At 39.7% G+C, this 13,892-nt stretch overlaps 1 protein-coding gene across 1 annotated transcript in view; it reads right to left on the reverse strand.

Annotated features, from left to right (window-relative positions):
- Window positions 1-13,892, reverse strand: part of LOC124788190 (SUMO-activating enzyme subunit 2) — a 130,859-nt gene that overhangs the window by 65,561 nt on the left and 51,406 nt on the right. Inside the window, exons 3-4 of the mRNA XM_047255356.1 lie at window positions 10,094-10,381; window positions 9,766-9,833 (exon numbers count right to left, since the gene is read on the reverse strand). Of these exons, the coding sequence (XP_047111312.1) occupies window positions 9,766-9,833; window positions 10,094-10,381 (356 nt within the window). The remainder of the gene's footprint in view (window positions 1-9,765; window positions 9,834-10,093; window positions 10,382-13,892) is intronic.

Consider the following 13,892-nt stretch of genomic DNA (forward strand, 5'->3'; position numbering starts at 1 on the left):
TTTGTTGGTACTCTGGCAAGAACAGTCTCATTTATCTTCCCGATTAAATGACTGTACTATTTGAACATGAGCTGCTTCTACAGGGTGACCATAATAGGGATCTGGTCTTCCAAAGACTCTTTACAGACCTCACTTTTCTTGATTTATCTACCATGTACTTTGATACTGATGGAATGTGGTTCAAAATTGTTTTCTTTGAAAATGTCTCTGGAATAATAGTTAAAACTTGCACCATTTCACTGTAGGATGCACAATATTCAACAGCTGAATTGATATTTGTGAAAAATTCTTGGCAAGTGGTGCAAGAGTGCTTTGGTTCATTTTCTTCTGAAGATGGAATTTCTACTTTGAAGAGTGTGGTCAGTTTTGCTGTAGTGTATTCATCCATAGCTTTAGTAATTTCTCTGCACTTTCTTGATGCATGTAGCTTATGACTTGACTTTACTGACCACGGTTTCTTAACAAGACTAACACTTACCTCTGTAGTTGACTGATACATGGTTTTTAATTCTCCCTCTATTGATGCAAAATCTACATCATCTTCACCATGGGATGCTTCACTTTATTCAGATATTATCACTGTTGTTATTCTGGCAAAACATTTAGAACACAGAAATTCATCACCGGAAAAATCTTCACTTTGAAACAGAGCCTTCAAATGAGAACACTTATTCCCAACCTGAACAAAGTCTGTTTTTTGTTTGTCTTATAAACTATGTGATCTAAAGTATCTGGACATCTGGCTGAAAATGGCTTACAAGTTCGTGGTGCCTTTCATCGACAATGCTGGAATTCAATATGGTGTTAGCACACCCTTAGCCTTGATGACAGCTTCCACTCCGGCAGGCATACATTCAATCAGGTGTTGGAAGTTTTCTTGAGGAATGGCAGCCCATTCTTTACAGAGTGCTGCACTGAGGAGAGGTATCTGTGTCTGTCAGTGACACCTGGCATGAAGTCGGCGTTCCAAAACACCCCAGAGGTGTTCTACAGGATTCAGGTCAGGACCCTATGCAGGCCAGTCCATTGCAGGAACGTTATTGTCATGTAACCACTCCGCCACAGGCCGTGTATTATGAACAGTTGCTCGATCTTGTTGAAAGATGCAATCGTCATCCCCGAACTGCTCTTCAACAGAAGGTGCTTAAAACATCAATGTAGGCCTGAGCTGTGATAGTGCCACGCAAAACAAGGGGTGCAAGTCCCCTCCATGAAAAACACGACCACACCATAACATCACCACCTGCGAATTTTACTGTTGGCACTACACAAGCTGGCTGATGACATTCACCAGGCATTCGCCATACCTACACTCTGCCATCGGATCGCACATTGTGTACCGTGATTCGTCACTCCATACAACGTTTCTCCACTGTTGAATCGTCCAATGTTTACGCTCCTTACACCAAGCAAGGTGTCATTTGGCATTTAATGGTGTGATGTGTGGCTTCTGAGCAGCCACTCGACCATGAAATACAAGTTTTCTCACCTCCCGCCTAACTGTCATAGTACTTGCAGTGGATCTTGATGCAGTTTGGAATTCCTGTGTGAAGGTCTGGATAGATGTCTGCTTATTACACATTATGACACTGTTCAACTGTCTGCGGTCTTTGTCAGTCAACAGACGAGGTTGGCCAGTACGCTTTTGTGCTGTACATGTCCCTTCACGTTTCAACTTCAATACCACATCAGAAAGAGTGGAGCTGGGGATGTTTAGGAGTGTGGAAATCTCATGTACAGACGTATGACACAAGTGACACCAAATCACCTGACTACGTTCAAAGTCTGTGAGTTGCACGGAGTGCCCCATTCTGCTCTCTCACGATGTCTAATGACTACTGAGGTCGCTGATAAGGAGTACCTGGCAGTAGGTGGCAGCACAATGCACCTAATATGAAAAATGTATGCTTTTGGGGGTGTCCGGATACTTTTGATCACATAGTGTACATCACTCTTTTATGGATATGCAAATAGTCAGGACACTTCACTCTTCTGTGGCCCCAGTCAGAAGACATTTCACACAGTCCTTTTCACAAAACACACTGCAACTCTCTCAACTGGCAAATTCCTCAGGAAAACACAGAACTCACTGGATGGTCTCAGATTTCTTAGAAGCCTCTTCAATAAACAAATTAGAACTGAACAACTGCAATACAGAAACCTGCAATGAACAACCACGACAAACTGACAAGAAACCACAACAAAGTTATTTATCAAACTGCAGCAAAGACAATAGAAATAAGCATTGTAGCAAAGAAATCAGTAAGAAACAACTTCGGTGAAGACATATATTACCCCCGAAAAGTGGAAGCCCTCCTTTACAGAGAATATAGTACTACAAGGTACTCATCAACAGAAAAAGAATCCAACTTTTCTCTTTGATTTTTCTACATCTAGTAGACATCATTAATGAAAAATGGACAACAGCTTAACAACAGAATGACGTCAGTTTTAACACGTCCATTAAAAAAAAAAAAAAAAAGAGGGGAAGAAATCCTAACAATTATAGAAGACTCTTCCTCTTGCCAGTGACAAAAAAAAAAAAATGCTGAAGCAGCACCTGGTCCAAAACTAGGGAAATATCAAGCAGGATTTAGAAAAGGAAGGTCTTTGTAAAAAAAATTTCAAAAGGTGACAGTAAAAGAACTTTGACAGGTATGTCCAAATGAGGGAAACCATTGTAATCATCTTTTAAATAAAAAAAATATCTAGAACTGTTACAGAGATACAGCATTTCAAAAAATTTTCTGAAATTCGAATCTTCAAAACGGTGTTCCCAGTGTCATCTTTGGAGGCCTGTATCTCGAGGCAGGAATTTTTTTGTAGGAAAAAAATAAATAAATAAATAAATAAATAAATGGCCAACATGTCTCTTACTCACTCCTGAATTTTAACGTATCCTAAATTCAATAACATCCGAGACTGTAAAGGTAACGCCCCTGCCTGAAGTGATACAGATTATGCCTCCTATAAACGTTCGATGGGATTCATGTCGGGCAATGTGGATCCCTAAATCATTTGCTCGAATTGTCCAGAATGTTCTTCAAATCAATCACGAATGACTGCGGCCCAGTGCCATGACACTGCTGTTTGCAAATGTGAAGCCCATGAACTGCTGCAAATGGTCTCCTAATAGCTGAACATAACCATTTCCAATCAATGATCAGTTCAATTGGACCAGAGGACCCAGTCCACTCCATGTAAACACAGCCCACACCATTATGGAGCTTCTATCAGCTTGCACAGTACCTTGTTGAAAACTTGGGCCCCATGGCTTCATACAGCCTGTGCCACAGTCAAACACTACAATCAGCTCTTACCAACTGAAACTGGGACTCATCTGACCAGGCCACAGTCTTCCAGTTATCTAGGGTCCAACTGATATGGTCCTGAGCCTAGGAGAGGTGCTGCAGGCGATGTCGTGCTGTTAGCAAAGGCACTTATGTCGCCTGCTGCCATAGCCTGTGAATGCCAAATTTTGTCACAATGTCCTAACGGATATAGTCATCGTATGTACTACACTGAATTTCTGTAGTTATTTCACTCAGTGTTGCTTATCTGTTAGCACCTAACGACTTCGGAAATGGAATGTCCAATGCATCTAGTTCCAACTACCACTCCACGTTCAAAGTCTGTCAATACCCAATGTGCGATCATCATGTCATCAGAAACTTTTTCACATGAATCGTGAATACAAATGAGAGCTCCACCAATGCACTGCCCTTTTATACCTTGTGTCCGCAATGCTAACCATCACCTGTCATCATCATCAGGATTTCCTTCCAGCGAGCCGGGTAGGAACTTTGTGAACAATGTGCCTCCACTGGTTTCTGTTCTGGTATAGCTTTTCCCTCTCCACTACATCCCATGTTACTCCTCTCCTCTTGAGATCTTCCTTAACCTGGTCTGTCCATCTCTTTCTAGGCCGCCCAATTGGTCTTCTTCCTGGTACCTCCATCTCCAAATACTGGCGTGGAGTACAAGTCGGGTGCATTCACTTCACATGACCAAAGCAATTCAATTTCAAAGCACTCATCCTCTCCTCTGCAGTCAATGTCACCTGCAGGTCTCTCCTTACATGGTCATTCCTGACTCTCCTAGTTTTTTGTAGAGCTGACCTAAGGAACTTCATTTTACACGCTTGTATTTGTCTCTCTTCTCTCTTATTTATGACAAAGGCCTCTAGACTATACATCATGATTGGCAGGAGATAAGTTTTATACGTGGTCTGTTTGGCTCTTTGAGAGACTTCCTTGTCACAGATTAGATTTTGTACTTGGTGCAAGAAGCTACACCTTTTGTTATTCTGTTTAAGACTTCTATTCTGGAACTTCCATCGCGTGATATGATGCTACCCAGATAACTGAAGCTTTTCACATATTCAATCTTCTCCCCCTCCAGTATGATGTGACAAGCTGTGGGTGTCCTGCTCATCTTCATTGCCGCTGTCTTGTTCCTACTCATAGTTAACTTGATTTTTTTTTTTAAATTTTGTGTTGCAGTAATCCAGTCTCCTCTGAACCTCCGTTTCCGTCTCTCACCAAATGACGATGTCATCAGGAAAAGCAAAAGCACTGAGATCTTCATTTTCTTCTTCCTTGATTTCTTTCATGATTGTGTCCATAAGAGTAATGAAGAGTATAGGAGAAAGCGAACTGCCTTGTTGAACACCTCTCTTTGTCTTAAACCATTTTGATCTTTCACTTCCTACTTGTACACTGCTCTCACAACCATCGTACAGCATCTGGACTTTTTAAATTAATGGATCAGGAACATTATGTTTTCTCAAGTATTCCCATATTTTATCCATTGGTACACTGTCATATGCTTTTTCCAAATCCATGAATACTACTATCAAGTCCTTTTCCTTTTCCCCAATACTTCTCCATTGACTGACGGAGGGATAAAATGAGATCTATTGTTCCCCTATTACTTCTGAACCCATGCTCTTGTTCCTCTAAATGGGGTTCTAGAATTTTTCGCAGTCTTTTTTCTATGACCTTTTCCATTATCTTCAGGCAGTGTGATAACAGTGTGATTCCTTGGTAGTCTGTGCATTTCTTTCTACTACCTTTCTGGAACAGCGGTATCTTAATTCCTTTTTTTCATTTACCTGGCACTTTGTTTTCTTTCCATATCACCCCCAGCACCCGGTGTAACTACTGTATTCCATGGATTCCTGCAGCTTTAATCATATTTGCTGTCAGCTCATCTACTCCAGCCGCCTTCCCAATTTTCATCTTTTTCAGGGAATCCTCAGTTTCTAACCAAGAGACTGGATCCTGCTCCTGCTCCAATTCAATGACTTCGATGGCACCTTCTTGTGCACCTTCCCCATTCAGTAAGATTTCAAAATAATTCTTCATCTCTTCTCTGATACCTTCCATGTCCCTGATAATATCCCCATTCTCTGTTTCAATCACTTTTATGTCTTCTCTATCAGCTCTCTTACTTTTCAATAACCCATATAGCAGTTTTTGGTTCCCTCTGCTATCCTGCTCTAGTTTCTGGGTGAATATTTCCCAACTCTCCTCCTTTTCTTCTTTCACGATTCTCTTTGCTTGGAGTTTCTTTTGTCAGTATTCCTTCCTCAGTGTTGTCAACTTGTGTTCATCTTTTGGCACCAGCCCCTGGTTCTGATTTCTTTTTCAAACTCCATGTTTTTCTTTGACATATTATGTTTTTTAATTGCATCTTTTACTCTACTGTTCCACCATGTGGCTTCTTTGTCTTTCACTTTACCATTTGTTCTGCTGCTTATCTGCACAGCACTGTTAACTATTGATGTTTTAAATAGGTTCCACTCTTCCTCTACACTACCCCTTTCAGTTTTTGGCAATTTTTGTGTTACTAGATTTTAGAAACTTTTCTTATTTTCTTCTTCTTCTTTCAACTTCTACTCCTTAATTTTTGGCTTTCAAATAAACGAAAATGTGACCCTCAACTACGTACCCTCAAACTCAGAGTTGCAATATTAAAAGTTTTGGCTGGTTTCATTGTCTAGGGGCTGTGATACGTAGTTGCTGCATTACAAGGCAAATACTGCTGAGTCGACAGTATACAATATGAATATACATGAATCGAATAGTCGAAGGTTCCTATCACTCGGCAATTGCGAATTTTGAATGTAACATAGAAAATTTATAGATGAACAATTGCAATTAAATAGAATCTGCAGGTACTATTTCTAACGACTAAGTGATGAGTACGATAGCAGAAGTACCTTTAAGAATGCCATTTACTACTGCAAAACTTATTGGTGGCAGTGGTCCAGCAATTAAATAAAATATAAGGTGAATAACAGGGAAACAATAGGTTCCTACTTCACGTAATTAGTTATGAGCAACAACATAGCTCGTGAGATATTCACTTCTAAATGCAAAATACGTCTTCACTGCAGAAGCCACGGAAATCTCACAAGTGCACAAGTTGGCACTACGAAATATTTCTGTCTCCCGCGACCATGCGCAAACTGCTCCACTCTCCAAGTATTTCCTGCGACTGTCTGTCTCGCCTCCCCGGCCAGCACTCCCCATGTCCTGTGAGACCGTCTGTCGCACCGTCCTGTTCAGTACTCCCCTGTGTCCTGTGCGACCCGATGCGCCCCCCCCACCCCCCAATTCCATACAGTCTCTCCTTTCTTCGGTAGTCGCCTACTGTAGTAGCGAGCGCTGTGATTGGCTAGGGTGCACCCGCCATGTCTCCCAGCCAATGCACACTCACAAATATATGGAAACACATACGAAATACTGGATTTACATTTAAATAAATATTCCTATGGCTGGACCATAAACAAGCTCTAACACACATTATTAATTACATAAACAAATTAAATAAACATATATCAAAGGAGTAGAAGCAAAGATAGGCCAGTACCCTAATGTCTCTGTGCTTTCTAAAACACAGTAAATATTTGTCCAATTTCTTCATGAATAGAATATATCGGTTATAAACTAAGACATAGATGAATAAATAAATTCATAAGCTTGCTGCTACCGTTTTTTCATATAACTGTGGAGTACTTATGGCCTGACGAGATCAATAGTAATCGGCCACTTTGACCTACAATAACTCGTGTACTATTCAAGTTACATGCCTGTAATTCATACCAATTTAGGTTTACACTAATAGCTTTCTAAAGACACGTAGATTGACAAAATCGGATGAACTATTTAGATTTTGGAAATTCGTTATTGGGTGTTACTTGTATAATTTACAGTCAGATACTAAAGTTTAAACTAATAAAGATATTGAAAATCTGATTACACCATCAGAATAGTTGTGCAAATAATGGTAATGTACAGATTTCCTTTTAAGGTGTCACGATTCCTCTGGCTATTACTAATTTCTACATTAACTGTGAAATGTCTGCCTTTATGGTTTAACAAAGTCTGCCATCTTTGGCACTCCCGGCATACAAATCTTCATCGACACAAAGCACAGACCTTGTCACAGTGTCAACACGGAATTCTCAGCCACGCAGTCAGCCTGGACCAGGCGCTGGAGCTACCCCTCTTGCTCCGGCTAACATTCAGCATCACGCGGTTGCTGATGAGCCCCTGCAATCTGAGCAGCCCGTGCGGCCACGCCAGCTCCGAACTTAGAATATTTTCAAGGTGCCACAACTAGCCCGTTACCTCACAAGCATTTAAACTTTTCATCTTATAATTTAGATCAGCAACTAGTAACCTGTGGTCACTATCCAAGTGCTCACTTGGTATGACTTTAATGTCCCTTACTTTTCCTCCAATTAATTTGTCCGTTAATATATAGTCTATAACTGTCTTGGATTTGCCATCCCAGCCATATCTAGTAATCTTATGACTATCTTGTTTCTTGAAGAATGTATTCTTCACTAAAAGACAATTCCTTATGCACAGCTTTAGAATTTCTTCGTCGTCAACATTTTGTCTTCCATATCCAAAAGAGCCTCCACCTCCTCATATCCATTTCTATTCGAGCCGATCTGAGCATTCAAATCTCCAATTATCATAATGTTATCTTTTCTTACTTGGTCTTCCAGTTCTTCAAGGAATTTTGTTTTTTCTTCCTCACTGCACCCTTGCTGAAGTGCGTACAATTGTAGTATAGTAAAACTATTATTTCCCAAGTTCACTCGAGCTCTAATTATTCTTTCACTTACAAAGCTCACATCTGTAACTGGATCAATGTCTTTGTGAAACACAAACACCACTCCATTTTTAGCCTCTTTATTGTGACCCTGCCAGTATAATTTGCACCCATCTCTCAGCAATTTAAGAGTTCTTTCTGTTCCACTTGGTCTCACTCAATCCAAGGATTGAGGATGTATATGTGCAAATTGCTGTTCCGCGAATTCTGTCACCTCAGTGTACAATAGGATGTTATATAATCAAATATGAATGCATTTTAGAGACTGCTATAAATCAATACGTATTTTAAAAAGATGCTGTAACTACTGACGACCCCCCACCTTGAGCTGTGTGTGTGTGTGTGTGTGTGTGTGTGTGTCAAAATCAATCCAGAGAGAGAAATTGCCATGTCATTGGACAGTATCTTCTTACAAGATGCTTCAAAATGTGTTAGTTGTAGCTTTCTGTAATTGGTATCCTCTGCCCCTGAACAGAGATCACTCTGTGGCCAACGCATTCTTGTAGTGAGCGACTACATCAAACTGAAGCTAATTTATCTTTCTCTGTCATAACTGTCCTCAAACTACAGAAGCACGTCATTATAGAACACTGTTACGCCATTTCAACAAAAATATTAATCCAAAATGTTACCCAAATAGATTATTAGTTAACTTCATTTGTTCATTTAAAAATGCATTTCGTATGACAAATTCTAAATACACACATGATTACTCACTTCCATATGTTGGGCACAAACTGACAAAATAAAATGATACAGCAAAAGTAAATTCAAGTTTAATCAGAAATTTAACAGTTTGGAAATGGGTGTGAGTAACTGTTCATGAGCATTCATCATCAATCCATTTACTTTATTCTGTTTCTACACTGCCCTTCGCGTAACAGGATTCCAACATTTCTAGTCCATTATTATCTTCATCTTCTTGATCACTTATCTATTTTCAAGAAGCTTATGAATTCTAATACTTCTACATCCACACAGATTCAGCGTCCAACAAACTTAATACAGAGAAAAGTGAAATATAAATCCCCACAAGAAACACAGGCTGCCACTAACCAGAAAAATATCAGATGAAGGAGATTGTGGTGACAGATGTCTTACCATTAATAATGCAATGCTCTGTAGAATGGTGACAGTAACAATGCTTATGTGTATAAACAGGTTGATTCAACCAATCAATTTATTGCACGACATGCTGAATCATTTAGTCTAATAATGTTTGCTGTAGTTTTAACAACAAGGTAATTCAAGGTAGGATGCCAGCAATTTGGTCATGGACAGGATGACACTGGGTATAGTTTGTACCGAAGTGACCCAACCCTGGCATTCATGTGGAATAATTTGTACAAACCATGAAAACAGGATCTGGTGTACTTCTGTAGTCTGAAATTCTTACTTACCAGTGTTCAGCCACCTCACTGTGTCACACTAAGTTATCTCCCCTTCGCAATTTCAGTCTTTTTAATAGAAAACAGATACTGCCTTAAGTAATTCACAAATACAATAACAGCAAAATAGTTAAACTTCTGGTAATTTTGTTCAACAAAGTGAAGAGAAAAAGAATTATAAGAGAAAGAACACTAAAATCCGAAAGAGAGAAATGTTTGATACCAGCAGCCGAACTAAACTATTTACCTGCAGCTTCAGGATCTTCTGTGTCCGGCGATACATCTTCATCGGGATCATCTTCTCCAAACAACTGACTGAAAAGTACACAACATGTTCACTGATTATGTACTATTCTCTATTTTCTTTAACAAACTCAATCTTACGACAAGATCGCAAAGATTTGACATAGGGCGTAATTTACAGTACATCACAGAATAAATTCCTATACAAATTTTTTGATGGCTAATATGTAATACAGCAAACGTATTGTGATAGAACATAATCAACAAGCTGGTACATTTCTACCATTACATAAAGTGTCCAATAACCCAGATGGTCTTGAAATATTACTTACTTGAAAAGATGTTTGGCCCAAACAATGCAATGGATTGGTTCTGATGGTGTGTTGCGAATTGTGCACCCAGGATATGTCTTTTGAGCAGCTTTTGGGAGACATTCATAACACTGAGTGCGGTTTTTCAGTATAAGTTCAACCTGACCATCGTACCCAGCTGTACCACTTTCAATAAGTGGTACATCTGCTGCAAGACACATACGGTTGACGTGATTGCGAGCTGCACGGTTGTCCAGGGCATTCATCACTAAACTGAATTTTTTGAAGAACTGTATTCCATATTCAGAGCTGAAAAAGAAACATCAATTGAAAATTTATCACAATGTAACATTCAGAAATACAAGTCAAAATTTCATCTGGTATCAATGTTCAGTGTTTATCTATACTCAGTCAGCCTTCTTTAACATTTCCATTCCAATAGTCATAATCAATAAAAAGTATTTAAACTGACAAGCACATAAGCTGTACTATCAATTGTTGTATAGTCCAGGGTGAATAATGACAGGATGCTCCTCTGCAGCTGGTTTGTGGTGGTGGTGGTGGCTGTTAGAGAACTATTTCAACAACTTAACCACATCCTTTACCAGGGCTTCAGCTACATTTCATCAAGCCCTTAAATGGGAAACATTCTTCCCATAATCCTTCTTTCTCAATGTGGCATTCTGCTGCCCTTCCAATGTATACAAAATATCCTGGTCTATCCAAATGCCACTCCTACTCCCAACCCCTTGCCACAAGGGATGCATCCTGTAGAAGACCCAGGAGTAAGACCAATCCGAGGCATCTATTCACTACATCCTACTTTGACTACTTATCACAGGCTTATCCTATCGTGTAAGAGACAGTGACAACTATGACTATGACCCAAATATGTTTAATCCCAGTGGCAAAACTTCCTGAAAACAACATGGTCTACTCCAATGACCACTTCACAATCCACAGTATTTGCATCTCACTCCATAACAGCTTCTCTATATTATAAAGACAGGAATTGTCCTTAAAATGTGTAATTTGATCTATCAGTCCTCCTAGCCTGAGCTGCTTCTAGCTCTTATCCACAATCACATACACCCCTGCCTTCATGTCTCCCCTTCACAACATTAATCTACGTGTAGTGTTTTTATTTTCCTCTTCCTCTGTTCTATTGTAGACAACTTCTACAGCCTGTGACATGAAATGTTTCCCAACAGCGCTTTCCTGTCACATACCATTGCTGCCTCACCTTTCCACCCATCTGCCTCTATTCCTTTCACTCATTCTCTTTAAGCTCCCTACTCCTAATCTCCTTTCTTCTCTCACCCACTAAACCTGACAATTATTTACCTCAGTAGGTCTACAGCACATGGGACAATGTAGTTAGCCAGGATAATGTAGCCATGGACGGGTGTGTTCCTTGTTAATTCTGAAGAAATACATCGTCCAAAGGCCCAGCAATGTTTTTGGCCTTTTTCACGAGTCTGTCCACTATTCCATGCTTTAACTATAGCCTGAGTGGTTATCTGCACTCATTACATTATTTGGAGAGCAAAAATATAATGTAATGCCTCTGTAAAAAATTTAACGATATGGAAGCAGTGACAACTGCAGTGAACATTTAGAACCTCTGCAATGTTAGAAATGGGGACATTACTCAGCTTTGTAGAATTCTGTAGAATGCCAGAGCAGTTGTGATTCTGGATATCTTATGGGTAAGTTGTATCAGTGGAAAAACTATTAAACAAGTTGTCAGATAAAAGAAATTGCAGTCTTTCCAGCCTCACAATGTGGAGTCCTGAAAAACCTGGGCCAGCTAAGGTAATATACAGTAATGGTTAGTTGGTATTTGCTGCTGTGTTATTCTCTTAAATAAATAAGTTTGTCAGAGCATTAGTATAGCATGTGGTGGTGGTGGTGGTGGTGGTGGTGGTGGTGGGTGGTGGTAGTGGTGGTGTCGCTGTAATATTCTCTTAATTTTTTTAAATTTTTTACGTATTTGCTTGATGATGCCATATTATTGCTTCAGAAGGATCCAATGTATATATTTTTAAAATATGTCCCAATTTCCTGACAAAAACAACTAAGTAGGTGATACTGCTACAATCTACAGCAAGGTGTTGTGGGGACCTTAGGAAGATCTTGATTCACACAATTCTAAAAGACAGCAATGGCAGATAAATGCGACAATTATGATGCGAACAGCTTAACAACTCATGCATCCAAGTTTCTGACAAGAATAGTATACAAGATGACTGACTGATTAGCTTGTATGAAAATACTAAAGAGTAAGGTCTTCAGTCCATTCTTCCTTTAACAATCACAGCCTAAAGGATTCCTTGTGGGCAAAAGGACTGCCCATCAATTTGATCTTTTTTAGTATTATTTTATGCAAGGGACCTGGTAAAAAGTAGAGGGATGGAAAATCAACCATAAAAAAGTAATAAGACACAGTGAGGTGGGGGAGGTGCACCAGCAACAGTCCCCCCACCCAGCCTAGTCCTGCTAAGTGAGGGTAACTTGCACAGTTGACGGACAATCTTCCAGTCACTGTGCAGAATCCTTGTACCACAGAATGGTAAAAAGAGGTGAGAAGACCATGGTGACAAACTTCAAATGAGCGTAAATAAACTACTCTTTTGGATCAAATGTAAAACCAGATCATCATGTGACAGCAGATGTGGTGAGTCATCAAGCTTCAGCATCTGCAGCTAAGTTGAGGGACTATTAGGCTGTAGGTCACTGATAGAGGTGTGTCATATTCCTTTGGGCTCAGTCACGTTACAACTGAGCTACCACTAATGTGGAAGTATGTGAGATGATCACATACGGGCAATACGGTAATTTCGAAGAGTTATTGCCTACCGAATATGCAGGCCTCTAATGATATATACTGAATGAGCGACTATATCCACCGTATGACTCTGGTGGTGGTAAATGTTTAGCGTTTTGCCAGGGTAACACAGTTTATCAGTTTCAGTTGTGGACAGCAATGAGTTAAAAGCACTGCAGTTTCAAATGCTGATAGTCTCACATGGCAAAATCTAATTTCTCAGTTATGTAGTGTAGAAAGTTGGTTGAGATTTTGTTGGGACTACGAATTGCTTACAGATGAAGACAGCACAAATTGTGCAGAATATCGAGGACTCAAGTCTATGAAAACTTCACAAGAAAGGTGCAGGCGCCGAATTTACTTAGCAATTATTCTGTGCCCAGCATCACAAGAGAACATGTATAAGCAAGAACACATGGTTTGACAGTTCCAAGTTATCCATCGAGAAGAACATCGTTTCAGTTTCTTGTTGAATAAGAGACAGTAGGTTACAAACGACAGCTTCTGAAAAACAATTGCACACAAACAGTGTGTGTGACTACTATGGATTCTGCTGGGAAGTCCGTTATGGCATAGTCACAAACGAGAGTGTTCCAATCGGTGGACAAAACAAGGTAGTTGAAACAGACAAGCATGAGCTGGAACATACCAGAGAGGACGACCGTTAAAAAATGAAGTTGAACATATTTGGGTATTTGCTGACACTGAAGTAGAATCTCGCAAGTGCTTTGTAGGTAGAGTTTATTCGAGGGAGAAGAAAACTTTAGTCTCTATGATAAAGCACTTTATATTGCCAGGCATGAAAGTGATAACGGATGGCTTGAAGCCATACAATACCTTAATGAAAAAAGGATTTCATCATGAATTTGTGAATCATTCCGTTGAATAGGTGTCATAAGATGATACATATGTCCACACACAATACTAAATGCTTGTGGAATCTGTGCAATTGTTGATAAAAAGAGAGAGGCATCCAAGAGGTAAGGACAAACT

Source organism: Schistocerca piceifrons, chromosome 3 (genome assembly GCF_021461385.2).
Source record: "Schistocerca piceifrons isolate TAMUIC-IGC-003096 chromosome 3, iqSchPice1.1, whole genome shotgun sequence".
NCBI lineage: Eukaryota > Metazoa > Arthropoda > Insecta > Orthoptera > Acrididae > Schistocerca > Schistocerca piceifrons.